This window comes from Pan paniscus, chromosome 19, assembly GCF_029289425.2.
Source record: "Pan paniscus chromosome 19, NHGRI_mPanPan1-v2.0_pri, whole genome shotgun sequence".
Lineage (NCBI taxonomy): Eukaryota > Metazoa > Chordata > Mammalia > Primates > Hominidae > Pan > Pan paniscus.
The window spans coordinates 92,944,471-92,966,828 of NC_073268.2; the positions used below are offsets into that span (position 1 = coordinate 92,944,471).

At 52.0% G+C, this 22,358-nt stretch overlaps 1 protein-coding gene across 3 annotated transcripts in view; it reads left to right on the forward strand.

Annotated features, from left to right (window-relative positions):
• MGAT5B (alpha-1,6-mannosylglycoprotein 6-beta-N-acetylglucosaminyltransferase B) overlaps positions 1-22,358 on the forward strand; it is an 85,134-nt gene that overhangs the window by 26,214 nt on the left and 36,562 nt on the right. For all 3 annotated transcript variants that reach the window (XM_055101150.3, XM_063599431.1, XM_055101149.2), the window contains 5 exons: positions 7,916-8,031; positions 8,665-8,738; positions 9,617-9,787; positions 10,534-10,698; positions 11,383-11,552. In XM_055101150.3, the coding sequence (XP_054957125.1) occupies positions 7,916-8,031; positions 8,665-8,738; positions 9,617-9,787; positions 10,534-10,698; positions 11,383-11,552 (696 nt within the window). The remainder of the gene's footprint in view (positions 1-7,915; positions 8,032-8,664; positions 8,739-9,616; positions 9,788-10,533; positions 10,699-11,382; positions 11,553-22,358) is intronic.

The window sequence follows — 22,358 nt, forward strand, 5'->3', positions numbered from 1 at the left end:
GATCACAAGATCAGGAGTTCAAGACCAGCCTGGCCAAGATGGTGAAACTTCCATCTCTACTAAAAATACAAAAATTAGCTGGGTGTGGTGGTGCACCTGTAAATCCCAGCTACTCAGGAGGCTGAGGCAAAGAATTCATTGAACCCAGGAGGTGGAGATTACAGCGAGCTGAGATTGCACCAGTGCACTCCAGCCTGGGCGACGGAGTGAGACTCTGTCTCAAAAAAAAAAAAAAGAAAAGAAAAAAAAAAGGCAAAAAAAAGAACAGATTTTAAATGGCATTGGTTTCCTAGGGCAGCACAAACTGATTGTGTTAAACCAGCTGTCCCCAACCCCCTGGCATGGACCGGTACCGCTCCATGGTCTGTTAGGAACCTGGCTGCACAGCAGGAAGTGGGCGGCAGGCAAGCAAGTGAGGCTTCGTCTGTATTTACGGCTGCTCCTCATCGCTCGCGTTACCACTTGAGCTCCGCCTCCTGTCAGATCAGCAGCGGCATTAGATTCTTATAGGCGTGAAAACCCTATTGTGAACTGCACATGTGAGGGATCAAGGTTGCCTTCTTCTGATGAAAATCTAATGCCTGATGATCTGTCACTGTCTCCCATCACCCCCAAATGGGACCATCTAGTTGCAGGAAAATGAGTTGCAGGGCTCCCACTGATTCTACGTGGTGGTGAGTTGTATAATTATTTCATAATAATGAAATAAAATGTACAGTCAATGTAATATACTTGAATCATCCTGAAACCATCCCCACGGCCCCTCTCCCTGGGTCCATGGAAAAATTGTCTTCCACGAAACCAGTCCTGGGTGCTAAAAAGGTTGGGAACCACTGGATTAAACAAGAGAAATTGATCGTTTCACAGTTCTGGAGGCCAGAAGTCTGAGATCAAGGCGTCAGCAGGCAGTGCTAGGGAAGGATCTGTTCCAGGCCCTGCTCCTGGCTTCTGGTAGTTCCTTGACTGATGGGAGCACAATTTGAGTCTTCACATGGTGTCCTCTCTGTATGTGAGTTTCAGACCAAATTTCCCCTTTTGATAAAAACACCAGTCATATTGGATGAGAGACCCACTTCACTCCAGTATGACCTCATATAATCACTCATTACATCTGCAGTGACCCTGTTTTCAAGTAAAGTCACATGCTTAGCTATTGGGGGATAGGGCTGCAACATACGAATTTGAAGGGGGGGCATCATTTAACCCATGGCAAAAATTATATTTTATAATATATGAAAATCACATTAAAACATTTTCTTTGATCTACAAGGGGTTTTTTTGTCCCCCGATTTTTAAAGAAATTCAGACATTTTCGAGGGCCCCTAAAATCAGCGTGGGCCCTGGCCTGCACCTCCTGGCCCTGGTGGAGAAGTCAGCGCTGGTGCTGCCTACCCCACGGTGACAACACCAAGGCCCTGGGTTCCCCACATGGTGACAACACCAAGGCCCTGTGTTCCCCAGACCACATTGGCTGAAGGCCATTGGCCACCATCCCCCCAGTCCAGCCCCTCTTTTTCTTTTCCAACCAAGCATTTCCCAGGTCATAGATCTGTTGAGGTTTGAGGCTTTACGACATCTACTTTTGTTGTCACTTTTAGAAAAACCTCTCAGGGAGAGAAGCCTAATTGTATATGATTTGAAAATAGAAAGGGCTGTGCAAATGCTAAGTCCAGTATAATAATAGTGATGCCAAATAATTGTGTTTTGAACAAGTTGAACTTGTTAAATCAGACAGATGCCATCTGCACTATTTAAAGCCTGTGCTGGCGATGGGTTTTACACAGACATGCTTGTTGCAGGAAAATTGCTGAATCCCCCAAAAAGTAAAGTGCTTTGCTTTGTAGTCGGGCGTATGATGCTTCCTCTCAGGAATGGGACGACTGCTGTCCCTGGGGAGCAAAAGCATATCAAGCATGTATTGAGCACCTCCTGTATGCTGAGTACTTTGCATTTGGCCTCACAGCTTATCCTCACCAATAACTCCATTACTCAGATTTCACAGGAGTTAAAGCCTGTGTTCAGAGAGGTTAGGTAACTTGCCTAAGGTCACACAAATGTGAAGTGCAGCCAGGATTTGAACCCAGGACCTCTGACTTCCAGGGTTTCACTCTTTCTAATACATCTCTGGCTAATGTGGAGAGTCACTGACCCAGGGCTTGAAATTCAAGGACATCCCTTGATTTCTTTCTTTCCTGTGAGAGCGGCAGGAGAATTAAAGCTTGGCCTTCAGCAAGAGGAACATGGTTGCTGAAAAGAACTTCTTGACAGCAGCAGCATCCGGGAGAACCTAGATTTTCTCTCTCTCTCTTTTTTTTTTAAACAAAGTCTTGTTCTGTCACCCAGGCTGGAGTGCAGCAGTGTGATCACGGCTCACTGCAGCCTGGACCTCACGGGCGCAAACGATCCTCCTGCCTCAATCTGAGTAGCTGGGACCACAGGCGCACACCACCATGCCCAGCTAATTTTTAAAATTATTTATAGAGATAGGGTATCACTCTGTTGCTCAGGCTGGTCTCGAACTCCTGGGTTCAAGTGATCCTCCTGCCTTGCCCTCCCGAAGTACTGGGACTACAGGCGTGAGCCTCTGGGCCTGGGCCTGGACTCTCTTTTGTGGTGGATTAAAAACCATTTCCCCTCAATTCTGCAGATGGTGATTATCTTAGTTTCGTAGAGTTGCCATAAAAAATGACCACAAACCAGATGTCTTAAACCAACAGAAATGTACTCTTTCCCAGTTCTGGAGACAGAAGTCTGAAATTAGGGTGTCAGCAGGGCCGTGTTCCTTCCAAAGCTCGAGGGGAGACTCCTCCCTGCCCCTTCCTGGCTGCTCCGGGTGGGTGCTGGCAGTGCCTGGCCTTCTTTGTCCCACAGATGCATCACTCCACTCTCTGCCTGCTTCGTCACATGGTCTTCTCCCCTGGGTGTCTGCATGTGGCCTTCTTAGAAGGACCCCAGTCATTGGACTTAGGGTCAGCCTGATCCAATATGACCTCACCTGAACTAATTACATCTGCAAAGACCCTATTCCCAAGTAAGGCATCTTTCTTTCTTTCTTTCTTTCTTTCTTTCTTTCTTTCTTTCTTTTTCTTTTTTTTTTTTGGTTTATTAAAAAATAAGTTTATTGGCCGGGCATGGTGGCTCACGCCTGTTATCCCAGCACTTTGGGAGGCCGAGGTGGGTGGATCACGTGAGGTCAGGAGTTTGAGACCAGCCTGGCCAACATGGTGAAACCCTGTCTCTACTAAAAATACAAAAATTAGCCAGGCATGGTGGCACATGCCTGTAATCCCAGCTACTTGGGAGGCTGAGGTAGGAGAATCACTTGAACCCAGGAGGCAGAGGCTGCAGTGAGCCGGGATTGTGCCATTGCACTCCAGCCTGGGCAATGAGAGTGAAACTCTGTCTCAAAAAAAAAAGTTTATTGAGGTATATTTTTCATAAAGTACACTAATATTAAAGTTAGAACTTGATGGAGTTTTGATGGAGTTTTACATATGGACAGATTCGCCTACCAAGATTAGGTTACATAGGATATTTCTAGTACACAAGATTTCCTGTGTTCCCTCAGCGGAAGTCATTCTTAGCCCCTAAACCTAACTTCCACCCTGACTTCTATCAGCATTACTTTTGCCTGTTCTTGAACATCATATAAATGGAGTCACAGAGTACATAATCCTTTTTTTTTTTTTTTTTTTTTTTTTGAGACAGAGTCTTGCTCTGTCACCAGGCTGGAGTGCAGTGACGCGATCTCGGCTCACTGCAACCTCTGCCTCCCGGGTTCAAGCGATTCTCCTGCCTCAGCCTCCTGAGTAGCTGGGATTACAGGCGCCTGCCACCACACCCGGCTAATTTTTTTTTTTTTGGCCAGGCTGGTCTCAAACTCCTGACCTCAGGTGATCCACCCTCCTTGGCCTCCCAAAGTGCTGGGATTACAGGCGTGAGCCACTGTGCCCGGCCCATAATCTTTTTTATTTGGCTTATCATGCTCAACATTCTGACTCTGAGATTCGTCTATGTCATTGCACATAGCAGTAGCTTAGTATTTTTTTTATGTCCATAGGTTATTGGGGTACAGGTGGTATTTGGTTACAAGAGTAAGTTCTTTAGTGGTGATCTGTGAGATTTTGGTGCACGCATCACCTGAGCAGTATACACTGCACCCTATCTATGTGTAGTCTTTTATCCCTCACATAAGGCCACATTCTGAAGTTCCAGCTGGATATGAATTTTGGAGACACTCTTCAGCCTAAGTGATGGAGCCCCGGGCACAGGGCCCACGCTGGCCAGCACCTGGTTCCACACAGGAAAGCCAAGTCCCTGTCCTGGAGGACTCAGGACTCCGTTCGGGGTTTCAGGCTGGCCACTCACAACCACACCCACGGTGGGTCGGGGGGTTCAGAAAGTGACCTGGCTCTTGCAAGACGGATGGAGAGGAGCCTCGCTCCAGGGAGAGGTGCCTCCAGGAAGGGCTGAAACGGGTTGAGGTCCGTTCCAAAGTCTCTAGTTGACCTGGCAGGACCCCTGGCTTGGCTTGTCTTGACATAGGTTGTTTGTGCCCTGGGGTCTCTGGTTAGAAGGTAGGACAGGCGCCCAGTTTTTCTCCATTTTGCGTGCCTCCTGTCATGATGGGAGCCTTAGAGCCCGGCTCGTCTCCAGCTCTGAGCCTGCAGCAGTGGAGGTTTCCCTGCCTCTGCACTCTGTCCTTGAAATATTCACTCCAGGCTGGGTATGGTGGCTCACACCTGTAATCCCAGCACTTTCAGAGACTGAGGCGGGAGGATCACTTGAGCCCAGGAGTTGGAGACCAGCCTGGGCAATATATTTTCTACAGAAAATTAAAAAAAAATTAGCCGGACGTGGTGGCTCATGCCTATTGTCCCAGCTACTTGGGAAACTGAGGTGGGATGATGACTTGAGCCCAGGAGGTTGAGACTGCAGTGAGCCATGATTGCGCCACTGCACTCCAGCCTCTGTCCAGGGTGGCAGAGTGAGAACCCTTCTCTCTCTCCCTCTCTCTCTCTCTGTGTATATAAAAAAATATTCATTCCTGTCAAAGGAGTGTCCATCTTGCCCCTGTAGGTCAGCATGGAAAGCAGCTCCATGGGCTTCATCTGGACTGATGTCAGAGCCTGGCAGACATCAAATCGGCATGTTTCTTCTTGGAGTGAACCCAGGCATTCTCGGTGGGAGCACATCACTGCCAAAAGGGAGAACACTGGTTCTTGAAACAATCTTAGCTGTAAGAAACCTCCTAGATGGGCAATAATGAGAAAAGGTTGATGTGCCCTGGTGTAACCCAAGTCCCTGTGGCTGCTGCTTCAACCACATCAATATCAGTGCTGATCACGAATGCAAACAGTGCTGATGTCACACAGGTGCCGCTGGCCACACACCTTACAGCTCTCTTCATTCAGTCCTCACCATGGTAGCTGCCCTTATGTCTTAAAAGATGAGACTGGTGAGCACAGAGAGGCTCGGTGACCTGCCCAGGGTCACATAGCTCATAGGGGTCTGAGCTTCCTCTCATCTCCTTGTATCATACTGGTAATGAACCTTGATGAGTTTTGGACAGATGAAAAATACTCCTACTTCCTTCTGCCTGAGGACTTTTTGAGCAAACGAAGCAGGTAGCTTTTACGTCTCTTCTCTTTCTTTGTAATCTCACAGAAGGCTGTCGTGCATTCAACTTTGTGCTCCAAAAAGCCATGTCCAAGTCCTAGCCCCAGGACCTGTGACTATGACCTTATTTGGATATAAGCTCTTTGCAGATGTAATCAAATTAGGAGGTGCTACTGGATTTGGATGGGCCCTGGTTCCATGGTTCGTGTTCTTATAAAGAGAGGAAAGTGGACACAGACACACACAGGGGAGAAGGCCGTGTGAAGGCGGAGGCAGAGGTCAGGGTGGAGCAGCCACGGGCTGGGGAACACTGAGGGCTGCTGCTACCTCTGGAAGCTGGGAGGGAGGCCTGGGGGAGGCTCCCCTAGAGTCTAAAGGCGCCGGCCCTGCTGCCGCCTCGCTGTCTGATTTCCAGCCTCCAGAGCTGCCAGAGGAGAAATGGGTGTGGTTTTAAGCCACCTGGTTTGTGGAAATTATTTCAGTCGCCCCAGGAAACTAACACAAAAATGGTGGCATTTTTTATTTTAAGAGTTTTATGTTTGTTTGTTTTTGTCAAAGTTTGCCTTGGGCACTGAACTAGAGTGAGAGGACAGACTGGATTGTGTGTGCATGTGTGCGTGTGTGTGCATGTGTGTGTGTGCGTGTGTGTGCATGTGTACATGTGTGCGTGTGTGTTTGCTTGTGTGTGAGTGTGTGCGTGTGCACGCGTGTGTGCATGTGTGTGTGCATGTGTGTACATGGGGGGGCTTGTTCCCCATTCCTGTCATCTGCCTTTTGTCCCCTCCACTTTGGTGTCTGCTTTGCCCCCACCTGTCACCCTGACTAGTCCCCCGATGTATATGGGGCCACTGCCCTTTCTTTCCTTAGGAAAGGTGGAGGTGGGAGAGTGTGATGGCTGTAGAGGGCGGGTGGCCATTGAGGGTTCCTGCTATGCCTTCTCTAGTGGGCAGCTCACTAGGCTCAGAAGAGGAGGAGAGGTGGGGTTTGCAGACCCGAACGGAGCCCAGGTTGGAAAAATCCTTCATCGAATTCCCATTATGTGCAGCCATAAAGACCAGTACCTTGTATAGGGATAAACGGAGCTTAAACTGGGCCTGCAAAGCCACGGGGTGAGGTAAGAATCAAAGGAAACCGAATTAGTGTGTTAAAAAAAAAAAAAGGCAAGCAGCTCCCTGGAGAAAGACCCCCAGGGCTATCTTTGTGTGAGAAGATCTGCCAGCTGAGGGGAATCCATCTCAATAGAAGTTTGCAATGAGATAAATACTGCATATGACGGCTAATAAATGTCCCTGAGAGCTGAGTAGTAATCAACACAGGAAATAAATCCTCCAAAAATAAAAGCAACACTGGTATCGATGGTGAGGTGGAGGGCTGTGGTGGTGGCAGTCACCTCCTTTAAGATCCTGGGAAGGATTTGTTCTCAGGAAGCCAGTGATAATTTACCGGAGTTTTAATACCTGGCAAGTTCCCAGGCTTCTGCGGGTAGAATTTATTTTGGCACAATATGGCGTCTTGGGAGGAAATAGAGACAGACTCGGAGAGGCCCGGCTGTGCCTAGGAAAAGGCCTCTGTCACCTGTGTGATCCCTGGACAGAACCTAGCCAGGCTCTTGAATGGAATTCCTCTGCCTGTTTCAGCCCCATGCACTGCCCTTCAGCACACATGCAGTAATGCACGGACATGCCTGACACGTGCAGATAGGGTCACATGTGCAGATATGGGCACACGTGCCATTGTGGGCACACGTGCAGATGTGGGCACATGTACAGTTGTGGCCACACATGTAAATATGATTACATGTGCAGTTATGGGTATGTGTGCAGTTGTGGGCGCACATGCAGTTGTGGGCACGTGTGCATATGTGGGGGCATGTGCAGATGTGGGCACCTGTACAGTTGTGGGCACACGTGCAGTTGTGGCCACATGAAGACATGTTCCCTGACTGCTCAGGGAAGGTGGACGTGAGGCCTGGGGCCGAAGGGTGGGGGTGTCCACTAAAGGGCTCTCTGCAGATATGATCACACATGCAGTTGTGGGCACACGTGCAGTTGTGACCAACATGTGCAGATAGGGGCTTTCCCGTATGTCTGTAATGTGTGTACTGGATGGGGTGGGCTGCCAGCTTCATCTTCTCACCCGATTCACTCCCCACCATTTGGTTTGCTTGGGGTCAGGGTTTGGGAGCCTGGGGCATTGCAGAGCCTGCCGCCTTTGCCCGTGGGCCTTACTGGCAGGACCCTCATGGGAAGGTCACCCCGGCCGGTTCTGTGGCTCACCTCTGGCTTCTCCCACTTAGGATGCCCCCTGGGGCCGGCCTCATGGAGCGGATCCAGGCTATTGCCCAGAACGTCTCCGACATCGCTGTGAAGGTGGACCAGATCCTGCGCCACAGTCTGCTCCTGCACAGCAAGGGTGGGTGCCAGGGGGCGGGGGTACCCTCTACCCCTAGGGGGCCAATGAACTGGGTGCCGGGTGGGCCCTGGGAGGGTGGGACACTTGGGGCGTGGCCGACTTCTCCTGACAGCAGCTCTGCTGGCTCTTCGGGGCCCCAGTTTAGGCTTTCGGCAGGACAACTGGGGGTTCACTCCCCCCGACCCGGCAGGAGGGCGCTGAGGACAGAAGAGGTCCCTGGAGTCTCAGCTTCTGGGGTCCACAGTTCCAGGAGTGAGGCCACCTGGGGAAGGGTCCCTCGGCGGCCCCTCCAGTCCCTGTGATGTGGGGAGCAGCGAGCTGGGGGCTGCAAACCTCATTTCTGCCTCTTCAGAAAACGCTGGGGATGCTTTCGGGTGGGTGCATGAGGTCTGCCCATCCAGGCAGCTGCTGAGTGGCTGTTCGCACCAGCTCCTCACTGCATCTGAACCCCCTGAGGAGGCCGGGGGCAACCTCGGCCCGGGATGACCTTGTGGGTGGGTTGTGCGGCTGATGAGCTTTAAGGTGGGAAAGTCTGGCAGCGGATTGTGTGGGAAGCTGCCTCCCGCACCCAGGCCTCCCTCCCTGGGCTCCTCCTTGGACCAGGGACTTCAGCAAGGTGACCTCTCCCTACAGTGTCAGAAGGCCGGCGGGACCAGTGTGAGGCACCCAGTGACCCCAAGTTCCCTGACTGCTCAGGGAAGGTGGAGGTGAGGCCTGGGGCTGAGGGGTGGGGATGTCTACAGCTAGGGCCTCTCTGTCTGGCCCTGGCCCCTCACCCAGGCACAAGCTGGCAGAGGCCAACCTCAGGGAAACAGCTTCTCTGCTCAGTGCATCCACCCCACCCATCAATCCAAATCCCCCAGGAAGAGTCGCCCTCAGGTGTCGGTGCTTTCTCACAGCAAATGATTAAATCTCCAAGTGTCACCGCCAGCAGCCAGATTCCCCCAGAGACTCAGAGGAGTGGCCCTGGCTGCCCTGTCCCTGCTCCTCCTGGCCCAGCCAACAGCTGGACGGAGAGGCTTCCTGCCCCATTTCTGGGGCCACCACTGGCTGCATGAAGTCTGCCCTTGTAGGAGTCGTCCACAGCCGTGAAGTCAGCTCCCCACTGGTTCTGAACGCCCTAAGGGGTGGGCGGTGGTGCCGCAGACCCCTTCCTTGGTGACCATCTGGGATCACTGCAGGTGGATCCCGCCCTGGCTCCAGCCCTGGCCGCCTTGGAGGCTGCTCCCTGACCTTGGCCTCTAGCCCAATCCTGCTCTGGTAGCAGGGAGACGGGGACCAAAGGGAGAGGGAGACAGCCAGGCCTCCTGGCTCTTTGCCCCAGACCTTTGAGCCAGTGTTCTCTCCCAGTCTCTCCTCTTCCCAGACATGAGGGCTGGTGGTCCTGCCCCTGCCATCTCTGGGGCCCTTCAGGCAGGTCCTGGTTCAATCTCTTCTCTGCCCTGTCCCCTGTTGCATCAGTAGGGTGGGCCACATGGGCCCCATCCTTGACCTCAGGATGCACCCTGGGGGTGCACATGCGGGGGAGTCCCCGAGGGTCAGTGGGGCTGGCGCAGCCCCCTGCCCAGCCTGGCCCTCTCTGCAGTGGATGCGTGCCCGCTGGACCTCTGACCCCTGCTACGCCTTCTTTGGGGTGGACGGCACCGAGTGCTCCTTCCTCATCTACCTCAGTGAGGTCGAGTGGTTCTGCCCCCCGCTGCCCTGGAGGAACCAGACGGCTGCCCAGAGGGCACCCAAGCCCCTCCCCAAAGTCCAGGTGGGCCTGGGAGGTGGGTGGGCTGGTGAGGGGCTGGTGTGGCTGGACATTCTCAAGGACAGTGGACAGAAACCTCTGTCCTGAGGGAATGAGACTGAGCTGCTTGCCAGGTGTGTGGGCAGGTCCGAGCCCACCCTACCGGGCAGACGGGAGGCCAGCCTGCCAAGGCCTGTCTGCCTTCTTTGAGATGCCACCAAGCTGGGCCTGTTTGCAGGGCAGGTGGGGGGCCTGGAGATGCCCCCTTAGTGGACTAGAATAGTAGTAATAGCAGCTGTCACTTATTGAGGGTTTTCTGTGTCCAGATGCTTTATTTGCACTTAAAGTTCCCAGCCATCCTCGTATGATCGTATTTGACAGACGATGCATCTGAGGTTTACAATTGAATTAATGGGTTCGAGGCGCATAGTTGCTGTGGTGGCCACGTCTGTCCCCTGCCATCGGAGTCCTGGCTATGACCACCACCCTCACTGCCTCCCTGTCATGGCTGGGAACCTGGAAACTGCTATGGTTGGCCACCTCTGTGGAAGGGCTAGGGGCCCGTGGTTAGAGCTGGGCTGGGGAGGGTGTGTTGACAGGGCGGGCAGGGCTCCCTGGTTTTGGGGGCTAATGAGCCCCTTAGAAAGTGCAGGAGAAGCTAGAGCAGGCCCCAGCCTCATGGGAGGGTGCCAGCCCCTGTCCCCAGGCCAGCGGGGAATGATGGTGGCCGCAGGTTGAGGGGCAGAGAGCTGAGGTCTGGACCCCTCCAGGCAGTTTTCCGAAGCAACCTGTCCCACCTTCTGGACCTGATGGGCAGCGGGAAGGAGTCCCTGATCTTCATGAAGAAGCGGACCAAGAGGCTCACAGCCCAGTGGGCGCTGGCTGCCCGGCGCCTGGCACAGAAGCTGGGGGCCACCCAGAGGGACCAGAAGCAGGTGCGTGGCCCCTGCCCCCTCATGTGCAGGAGCTGAGAAAGCTCAGGGCCCCCACTTCTGAGTGGGCATGGAATAGGTCTTCAAACAAGCTGTAGTGGACTTCTGAATTTGATCAGAGGGAGAGAGGGGTAGGGATGGCAGAGTCGGGATAGATGTCTGTGGTGGTGGCCCCTGGCCCTTTTCAAGGTTGGGACCAAATGACAAGCCCCCAAGAGGTCCTGCATTCTGTGTACATCTGGTTCATGTCAGGCAGAAAAGTCATGGTATTGGCCTGGAAAGTTGGGAATGTTCTGGGGAGCTTCGTTAGCTCACGCCTCCATTCTTCCTTCCCTCCTTCCTTCCCTCCCTCCCTCCCTCCATCCAGTAGATATTTACGTGGCTCTCACATTGCCCTTTTATTTCTTTCAGAGCCCTTATCATTTCATGAAATTATCTCTTGTCTGTGTTCACTGTTGTCTACCTCTTCCATCTGGAACATTAGCTCCATGAGGGCAAGCACGTGACTATCTCGTTCGCCCATGTCCCCAGTGCCCGATCTGGTCACTCTGGTGCCAGAAAGCACCTGCTGGGGCCCAGCCTGGAGACAGGGTCTGCTGCCGGCTGGTCTCCTGGCCGGTGCCCCGGGGGGGCGGGGCTCAGAGCTGCTGCTCCTCCCTGCTGACCCTCTGTGTTCCGCCGACCCAGATCCTGGTCCACATCGGCTTCCTGACAGAGGAGTCCGGGGACGTGTTCAGCCCTCGGGTCCTGAAGGGCGGACCCCTAGGGGAGATGGTGCAGTGGGCGGACATTCTGACTGCACTCTATGTCCTGGGCCATGGCCTGCGGGTCACAGTCTCCCTGAAGGAGCTGCAGAGGTGAGTGCTGGGGAAAGCCACTGGCATCAAGTGGGGCAGGGAGGGGATGAAGGGGAACCCCTCCCCTCCCTCCCAGGGGCTATGGGAGCACCTGCTCTGCCTGCAGGTCCCACGGCCCTGAGACCCTGGGAGACATCCTGGTGTTCCGCAGGACATCACCACTCCTAATCCCCCTCCTCCTGCCCGGTCTTGGGGGATGTGGCAGGGAAGTGTATTTGCATAGCGCTGTCTGGCCAGGGCCTGGCTCCTTCTCTGGTGTTTCTGCTCAGGGGCTGACACGTGTTGGCTTGTGGAATTGAGCCACGTCTGCACGTGGGGTCCCCTCTGCCTGCCGTCCTGGAAGGCTTGGTTTCTCTTCTGAACCTGGGCTCCTTCTTGGGTCTACTTTAGGGTCTGGAGACCAGTAAGACGTGGAGGATGAAGGGGCGTGGGTGGGTGGGTAGTGCCTGTCTCTTACCCAGTGCTGGGCTTTTCACAGTCCCTTGGATGCTGTGGGAGGTGGAAGGGCAGTGATTAGAGGCTCCCCTGAGTGTTTGAGGGTAGGATGGGGGTGAGGCTGAGAGTGTGGGGATGTCAAGGGGGTAAGAGTGTGTGATTGGGTTTATTTTTAATCACTGTTTCTGTGGGATGTAGGAATACAGGAGATTTTTCTCTTTATTAACATTTATTGTAAGATATATGATGCATACAAAGTCTATGTAAAGTATGTTGTGAAACACAACAGTCAAATCACCTCTCATGTGTGACCATCCATTTAAGATCATGCTGTCACCAAGGACTCTGGGTTTGCCTGAGAGTGTCTGCCGATCTCTCTGCCTCCTCCCCAGATGAAACCTTAACTTGAACTTTGTGTATATTATTCCTTTGCTTTTTTTTTTTTTTAAATGGAGTTTCTCTCTTGTTGCCCAGGCTGGAGTGTGGTGGCTCAATCTTGGCTCACTGCAGCCTCCGCCTCCCGGGTTCAAGCGATTCTCCTGCCTCAGCTCCTGAGTAGCTGGGATTACAGGCGCACGCCGCCACGCCAGGCTAATTTTTGTGTTTTTAGTAGAGATGGGGTTTCACCATGTTGCCCAGGCTGGTCTTGAGCTCCCAACCTCTGGTGATCCACCCGCCTCGGCCTCCCAAAGTGTTGGGATTACAGGCGTGAGCCACCGCACCCAGCCTGCTTTTTTAAAAAAAGTTTTTTGTTTTTTCTTAACAGTGTATCCATAAACAGTTTATGGTTTGCTTTTGTTTTGTTCTGGTTTCAAGCTTTGAGAAAATGGCATCTACTCTATGTGGTCTTCTAACTTGCTTTCTTCAAACTCACTCTGTTTCAAAGACTCATCCATCCATGTTCTTGCATGTAGCTTTATTTCATTCATTTTCACTGCTATATAATATTCCATTGTGTGAATGTGCCATAATTATGTATCAGTTTTTCCTGTCTGTGGATATTTTTTCCTGTTTTTGAAATGGTTTTGAACGTTGCCCTGGTGGACATTCTTGGACATGTCACCTGATGTACCTGTGTAAGTTTTTCTGGGTATAGACTTAGATGCAGAATTGTTAGATCTTGGCATGGTGAAAATTCAGCTTTACAAGATAATGCCGAATTGTCTTCCAAAGTGATTGCTCCAATTCAGAGACTCACCAGTGCATGAGTTTCCGCTGGTTCACATTCTCACCTACACTTAGGGTTGTCAGACATTCTGATTGAGGCATGATGATGTCTTATTATGGCTGCAACTTGCATTTCCTGAAAGATAATGGGCTGAGCATCCTGTCCTGTGGTTCTTTCGTCTTGATGAGATGCCCATTGATATGGGCATCATATGATAAGGGTTATCATTTTCATATTGAGTTGTAAGAGCTCTTTATATATTAAGGATATAAATTCTGTGGAAGTTACACATGTTAAAAAATCTTCTAATTTGTGGCTTGCCTTTTTAATTTCTTTATGGTTTTTTGGGGGAGGAACAGAAATTCTTAATTTTAATGTAATAAAAGTTATCCATCTTTTTCTTTATAGTTAGCGATTTTGTGTTTGATGGAGTTCTCTGTTCTCTCTTTTCTTTCTTTCTTTCCTTTCTTTCTTTCTTTTTTTTTTTTTTGTTCAGATAGGGCCTTGCTCTGTTGCCCAGGCTGGAGTGCAGTGGCACAATCATGGCTCACAGCAGCCTTCCCCTCAAGCAACCCTCCCACCTCAGCCTCCTGAGTAGCTGGGATTACAGGTGTATGCTACCACCCCTGGCTAATTTCTGTATTTTTAGTGGAGACAGGATTTCACTGTGTTGCCTAGGCTGGTCTTGAACTCCTAGGCTCAAGAAATTCACCTACCTCAGCCTCCCAAAGTGCTGGGATTACAGGCATGAGCCACCGTGCTTGGCTTTATTCCTCCTTTTCATTGACTTAAAAATGTTTCTATTGATACATACATAATATGTGTACATATTTATGGGGATGGGTGATATTTTGCTACATGCATCCAATATGTAATGATCAAGTCAGGGTATTGGGGATCTATCATCCTGAGTATTTATTATTTTTATGTGTTGGGAACATTTTAAGTCCACTCTTCAAGCTATTTTGAAATCTACAATACATTGTTGTTAACTATAGTCACCCTACTCTGCTATCTTTTTTTTTTTTTTTTTTTTTTTGAGATGGAGTCTCACTCTGTCACCCAGGCTGGAGTGCAGTGGTGCGATCTCGGGTCACTGCAACCTCTGCCTCCCGGGTTCAAGCAATTCTCCTGCCTCAGCCTCCCGAGTAGCTGGGATTACAGGCGGGTGCCACCGCGCCCAGCTAATTTTTGTATTTTTAGTAGAGACAGGATTTCACCATATTGGTCATGCTGGTCTCGAACTCCTGACCTCAGGTGATCCACCTGCTTTGGCCTCCCAAAGTGCTGGAATTATAGGCATGAGCCACTGCGCCCAGCCTCTGCTATATATATATTTTAAATCTTATTTATTTTAAAATAGAGATGGGTTTCCGCCATGTTGCCCAGGCTGGTCTCAAACTCGTGGGCTCAAGTCATCTGCCTGCCTCAGCCTCCCAGAGTGCTGGGATTACAGGCATGAGCCATGTGCCCGGCCTACTCTGCTATCTAACGTAGAACTTATTCCTTCTATCTATCTATATGTTTGTACCCATTAACCAAACCAACCTGTCTTTATCCCTCCTCCCCACCACATTTGATGAGATTATTCCTCAGGGCCTTCCTTCAGGGCCCCAGAACTGTTTGCATGTGAATCAGCTTTTCTTCATTAACTTCTACACAGGTGGTTTCCTTGTGAGTCCCCACCAGAGCCTGCCTACTCTCTTGCTGGTCTGATTGGCCTTCTCTCCACTAATGCTAATGCTCTGTAGCACAGGAGTGTTGGAGAGCAGAGGATGCTGATGAGGACAGAGCCATGGCAATCTTAGGTCACTAGGGCCCAGCAAGCACCAGTCTTGGGCAGCTACTCAGTTTCTGCCTTTCTTCGCTGCAACTCAGAGTCTGCCAGTAACTCAGGTAGAACGTCTGTGACTCCGATCAGAGGGAGGAGTCTGGGCCAGTTGTATTGAGTAGTGGGAGAAGGAGGCTGGGTCTGGATTGTGTTGCTTAGGAGGCCACTAAATGACCCAGGGCTTTGAAGGTTTTCATCCCCGTGGCCTGAAATTCACAGCACTGGAGTCATCCTTTTAAGTGAATGCATTCGATGATTAGGCTTAGTAAAGAAAAAGTGTCTCCAGAGAGGAACAGCACATGTAAGTGAGGCTATGGGGCAGAGGCAGGTTGGTGCCAGAGACTAAAGAGGCAGCTGCACGCCTGTGGCTGTGTTGAGAAGCACTGTCCAAGTCGGGGGCGGGCTCTGGGGGAGGAAATTCTCACCTTGAAATAGCAGGTCCAGGAGCTGCAAGGAACCCGGCTGGGAGCTGTCCCCGAGTGCTAGTGCTGAACCCACAGATACTCCCAATGCTGGGAGAGGGAAACAGCACGTCCCTCACTCTGGCTCTCACCCTGGTGACATCTTGTTGTCAGATCCAGCTGTTCGCACTGTGCAGGCCACTTCAGAGCCAAGGTGTGGGGCCCACTCGCCCGCCTGCACCCACTGCTGCACACTAGACTGTCTGCCCCCGGCTCCCTCTGAACAGAGAGCCTGGAATATGCATCGATGCTGTCTGTGGAGCAGAACGCTGCAGAGGCAGTTAACATTTGCAGATTATGAAAAGAGGTGTATACACTCATGCAGCCTCTGCATGCACCCATGCATACACACGTGCATATCCACCACATGTGTGCACATACATGCATACTCACCCACTCACATGCACACTCGTGGACACATACTCATAGCCTCTGCACCCACACATGCACACCCACTCACACACTTGAATATGCACACAATCCACATACACATGTGAAAATGCATGCTCCTACATGTGCAGACATGATGCATCTATACAGACACACATGCACACTCTCTTGCACACACATGCATGTCCACACCCCACAGAGAATCAGTGTTTTCTACCAAGCAAGGCTCCACTTCCTCTCAAGCTCTTGCAGATCTGAAGGTGCTCCAGGGAGAGGTTGCCCCATCTCTGGTTTGCAGTTTGTTAAATGGGCAGGCCCAGGGCTGTGCTCAGATGCCCTGGCCCTTGGTCCCCTGTGGGGTGTATGTGTGAATGAACGATCTTGCTCAGACAGGGCAGAATGGTGTAAACAGCTCAGCTACCTCAGGGGATCTTAGGAAGGTGATTTCTAAATCTGCTACCAAATAGAATTTAAAAACAACTAAAAGAATAAAAATAAAAGCAAAACCACCCTCCCCAGGAGAATTCCCCAGTTATGCCTACAAAAGTAACAGCATCAGCTATGGTTGGAATACATTCAGGGTGGGGGTTCTTAACCCTGGCTGCAGCAAAACCACCTGAAGCACTTTAGAAACTTACCAGTGTTTGGGCCCCTGTCTAGGCATCTCTGACTTCTTCCATCTGGGGTGGGGGCCCAGGTAACAAATTGAAGCTCCCAGTGATTCTAATGGGCACCAAAGGTTGGGAATTGGAAAAGCTTGAGGCTGTGGTTTTTCTAAGCCCCTCAGCCCAGTACACAGTCTGGCGGTGGGGTTGGGACATTGTAGAATGCATGGCTTCTTCAGAAGGCCTTGTCTGTGTCCCCAGTGCAGTCCTGGGGGATGGGATTGAGGCCCCAGGCTCAGGGCCCTAGAAAAGATGTAGAAAGAATGGGAGGATTCATCCTGAGAGCACCCAGGATACCCTTGGTTGCTAGAGTGTGGCTTAGTGGGGGGGTTGGGCCACAGAGGCACCCTGTGGAGGTGGCCCAGATGGTGGGGCGTCTGGCATCCTGCCCAGGGCATCAGGTGGGAACCTGCTGGCCTGGAATGCACCTTGTGCCACACACTTTCTTGGATGTACTTTCTTCCTTCTTCCTTTCTAAAGTGGGGGCATTGCATTGGTCCCCATAGTTGGCGGGGTCAGTGACAGATGTGAGGCCAGGGTGGAGGCAGAACTGTGAGCTCCCAGGCACATTCCCTGCTGGGGCCTCTCTGATACATAAATGCAGGCCTTTCCTTACAGTGGAGATGTCAATACAGTTTGAGATGTGGATGAGCCTCCTAGAGCTGCCATAACAATGGAGTGCACACTGCAGGGCTTACACAGCAGGAATGAATGAACAGCAGGAATGCATGAACTGAATCCTGGCGCTGGAGCATGCTGCAAGTCCAAGAGCCAGGTTTTGGCAGGGCAGGGCTGGGGCCTCCTGAGGCTGCAAGGGAGTCTCTGCCTCAGGCCTCTCTCTGGGTTCCTGGTGGTTTCCTAGTGAGGAACTTGGTGACCCTTGTCCTGCAGCTACATCTCTACAATCATCTCTGCCTTTGCCTGGTGGCCTCCCTGTGAGCGTGTCTGTGTCCAGATTTCCCCTCCCTATAAGGACCTATTGCATTAGGGCCCACCTTAATGCCCTCATGTTAACTCCATTACCTCTGTAAGGACCCCAACTCCAAATAAGGTCATAGCCTGAAGAACTGGGAGTTAGGACTTCAGTATGTCAATGTAGGGGGTGGAGGACACAATGTAAACCCATAATAAGTTGGCAGCCACTGGGGGGCCCTGGGCAGAGTTCCCACCGAGCAACCGCGAGCCCTTCAGGGAGAGGCAGAAGCACCCAGGGCCTCACCTCTCAGCCCTGGGAGCCGTTCTGTGGGAGCAGCACCAGGTTAATTTGAAAACAGGTCAATGGGATGTGAAGGTAATCTGAATTCCGAGTGTCTCAGCTTGGTTTCTGCGACAGAAATGTCTCCCTTGGCTGGCGAAATGACCTGCGTGGGAGGCGGTGGGACAAAGACGCGGCTTGTACATTTGTTGTAGTTTATTCGCAGATGTTCACGGCAGATGTCCTGGCCACTGATGGAGCAACAAGCCTGGACGGATGAGCCGGTCCCGCTCTGCTCCTTGGGTTTCGGTGTTTCAATTAACTGGCTCACTGGAGTGACATCTGGGGCAATGTGCAGGATCTACATCTGGCTTTGCTGCTGCAAGATGCTTCCGGGGTGAGGGAGGTGGCACGAGGGAGCCGTGCGCTCTGTGATGAGACTGCAGCAAGGTGATGTCAGCCAGTCGCCGCCCGCGCCCCGCCGTGCGCGGAGGGAAGAAGTCAAACCCTAGTGCCTGCCCAGCCGCTGCATCCTGAGACGGCCTCGTGCATGTGCAGGTCCAGGGTGGGCGTTTTAAAGTTAAGCCTTTCCCTTCCTGCTTTCCCAGAATCAGCTGTGCTCATCAATTTTATTTGCATAATTTCAAGCATCATTAATAGTACATGGCACGAGGAAACATTACTGAGCTCTTCCTCCATCCATGAGTGAAATTGGGTTTAGTAGAAAATTAGTTGACTTAACTGGCAAATGATGAAAGCTTGAGAGGAGAATGTTTAAATAAGGAGGACTAGGAGGGACAACTCCTGGCTGTCAAGCATGCAGCCAGGCTGGAAATCCGCCTGCTGCCTGGGGCCAGGTGCCCAAAGGAAAGGCTGGGGAGGATCCCCAGAGAATGACGAAGGTGGGGACTCCCTCTGCTTCCTCCCGCACAGTCCGCTGTGACCAGCTGAGGCAGGTCTTAGGTTTGGAACCCAGAGATCAGTTCTGGATATGACTGGCACAGACTGATCTGAACCAATGCAAACTGGGCCCAGCTGCTGGAAACCAGCTTGAGCTGACCAGAACCAGGCTGACCTGGGCAGCTCAAACCAGCTCCAGGGCGGAGGATGCTGCTCTTCTCTGAGGGGAGAGGAGAAAAGCACTGGGTTTGGGGCACACATGTTGAAACAGAGGTGCCCCATGGAGGCCACTGGGTGATGGGCCCAGGGGAGGTGTGGCATAGAGACGGGGTCTCGGCTGTTGACAGTGGTTGAACACAGTGTGGTCGAAATTGTCAAAGGATGGGAAAACAGGCTTGAGGGGCACAGACTTGGGAAATATCAACACAGAAAGGCCTCTTACAGGCAAAGGAGACTGAGGAGTAGCCAAGAGCAAGCCAGATGTGGAGTCATGGGTGCCTGTGAGAAGATGCTTCTAGAAGGAGATGTGGCCAGCAACACATTGCTCATTGAAAAGCCAAGTAAGAAGGAGACTGAAAAATGTCCAAAGAATTTGGTCACATGGGGCTGGGTGGGGCGGCTCTCTCCTGTAATCCCAGCACTTTGGGAGGTCACGGCGGGAGGATTACTTGATTCCAGGAGTTGGAGACCAGCCTGGGCAAGATAGTGAGACCTGGTCTTTACCAAAAACAAAAAAATTAGCCAAGTGCGCCTGTGGTCCCAGCTACTCAGGCGACTGAGGAAGGAGGATCACTTGAGCCTGGGAAGTCGAGGCTACAGTCAGCCGTGATCATGCTACTGCACTCTAGCTTGGGTGACAAAGCAAGACTCTGTCTCAAAAAAAAAAAAAGAGAAGAAGAAGAAGAAAGAAAGAAGGAAAGAAGGAAGGAAGGAGAGAGAGAAAGAAAGAGAATTTGGCCACAAAGATGTCATTGCTGACTTTGGAAAGAGCATTGTGGTGCAGTCGTGGGGACAAAGGTCCTAAACCCAGTGGGCTGTGGGAGTGTGGAAGGCGGGATGGGGAGGACACAGCGGTCGTGAGTGTCTGCACTCCTCCAAGGAGCTTGGCCAGGAGCCGGGAGGAGAAAGAGCGCAGGAGCAGGGGTTACAGAGTCGCAGGCAGGTGTGTCTGCCTCCTGAAGGCTGGAAGTCTGAAATCAAGACTTCCTCTGAAGGCACGAGGGAAGCGTCAGTCCCAGCCTCTCCCCTGTCTTCTGGTAGCCGCAGGTGTTCTTAGAGGGGTAGACGGTGTTCTCCCTACGTCCACATCTCTTCCTCCCTCCATTCATGACCCTGTGTCCACATTTCTTCTTCCTCTTTTTTTTTTTTTTTTTGAGACAGAGTCTTGCCCTGTCCCCCAGCTGGAGTGCAGTGGCGCAGTCTCGGCTCACTGCATCCTCCACCTCCGGGTTCAAGTGATTCTCCTGCCTCAGCCTCCCGAGTAGCTGGGACTACAGGAATGTGCCACCATGCCCAGCTAATTTTTGTATTTTTAGTAGAGACAGGGTTTCACCATGTGGGCCAGGCTGGTCTCAAACTCCTGACCTCAGGTGTTCCACCCACCTCGGCCTCCCAAAGTGCTGGGATTACAGGCGTGAGCCACTGCCCCCGGCCACGTTTCTTCTTTTTATAAGGACACCAGTCAACTTGGATTAGGGTCTACCCTAATGCCTTCATCTTAACTTGATTACCTCTGCAAAGACCCTTTTTCCAAACAAAGTCACATTCACAGGTACGGGGATTAGGACTTCACCCTCCTTCAGCGGCCACAGTTCAGCCCATGATCAAAGGTGTGCTTGTTTATTTTTCGAGATAAGAGAGTGCACTCATGTTTAAATGTGGCTGCAAAGGAGCCAGAACAGCTGGGAGGTTGTGGACATAGGAGGGAAAGAGTATCGCTGGCAGTGGCTTCAGGGGAGGGTCCCAGGAGGAGGGACAGGGACAGCTCTTCTGCCCTGAGAGGAGAGAAGGAGAAGAGACCAGGGTATACTGTAAATGCAGCAGGGTGGGGGGCCTGGGCTGGGGGCCGGGGATCGGGCACTCCTCTCTGACGGTTTCTATTTTATCTTCGATGCCGGAGGGGAGAGCATTTCCCACAAGCCAGGTGGAGGCAGCGGGAGATGCGAGGAAGTGGACAAGACCGAAAAACAACCCTCGGGCTCTACCAGGGTTTGTAATATGCTATCCCTCGAAACAAACAGGATTCGAACCAAATATGGCAAAATGTTAAGGCTTGACAAGGCTGGGAAGCGGGAGCATTGGAGCATTATATGATTTTCTATAATTTTCTGGATGCTTGGAATATTTTGAAACTTATAAGCACACAGATTAGGAAAAGGTGGGGAAGAACCGCATCTTGGCACCTAGACTTGTGAATGGCAGCTCTCCTGCATCACCCTCCCCGTTCCAAGAGGAGGCACAAGAGGCCGACGATTACAATTCACTAAAAATCCCCGGCCCCTCTCCTGTCTCCTTTTTCCTTCCCCTTCCTTCAGTTTCAAGGAGGCATTTTAACCTCCTGGCTGAGCGGGGAGCGAGCGCAGGAGCACACATCCCAGCGGAGAGGCCTGGCAGCCAGACACCTGACCCAAGTTGGCTGGCGGTCAGAACCCTCCCCAGGAAATTCAGACTTGGGTAGGCAGAAGACCTACCTAGACTGCGGGTAAGGGGACAGAGAGGGAGCAGGCGCCGGCATGCCGAGCGTGGCGGGGTCACGTTGAGTGCCGCCAAATGTCGTGGGCCTCTGCTGCTGGGGCCCGGGGCTGCCCTGGCCCCTGCCCTTCATCCTTCCTCGGGATCCAGGAGAGACCCTTCCTTGCAAGGGCCTCGCCTCCCCTCATGCTCCACGCGCTGCACTGGCGTCACAGGGAGTCTGTTTCTTGCAAGTCAAGGCCCCCCGGCCAAGTCTGAACATTGACCAATAAGCAAGACCGATGGAGGCCGTGCCGTGTCGCCTTTCCCAGCTCTGGCCTGGCCTGTGTTGGGGAGGGCTGCAAGGGAAGACTCATGGAAATGACATCGCTGGCCCTCATGAGAGATCCATGCACCCCAGGTGGAGTGGGGAGAACTTGGGGAGATCAGATAAGAAATGAGGACAGACCAGGCCCTCGGCTCATACCCGTAACCCCAGCACTTTGGGAGGCTGGGATTACAGGCAGATCCTTTGAGTCTAGGAGTTCAAGACCAACCTGAGCAAGTGAAACCTCATCTCTACAAGAAAAAACTCAGAAAGAAATGAGGAGAAGGGCTGGCTTCTGGATGCTCCTGACGGAGGCAGGATTCATCCCTGGGGAGGAGGCATCAGGGCCTCTGAATCTCAGGGGTCGTGGGTTCTCGAGAAGGGATGAGGGGACCAGTGTTCTTCCTCTGCCAAGGACAGACCAAGAGAGCGTCTTGTCAGATGGTGGCTGGAGAGGAGGAAGGTGGCAGTGGACGAGCTTCAGGAACCATCTGTCAGGGAGACTGGAAGGAGCCACCCACGGGAAGGGTCAAACTCAGGGGTTCCCTCCTCTTAGAAACTGGGGCCAGGGCTGGTCTGGGGCTTTTTATTCTGGGTGAAGCCGGCAGAAGCACAGGGTGGTACGAATATTCTAGCACTCTTCCTGACTACGCTGTCAGGTTTGAGTCAGCCTAGTTGTGCTAAGTCCAATGCCAGGTGGGAGGTTTCACTATGACTCAGTGGCCAATTACATGCTTTCAAGTCCGGGTTTAGTGTAAGGATT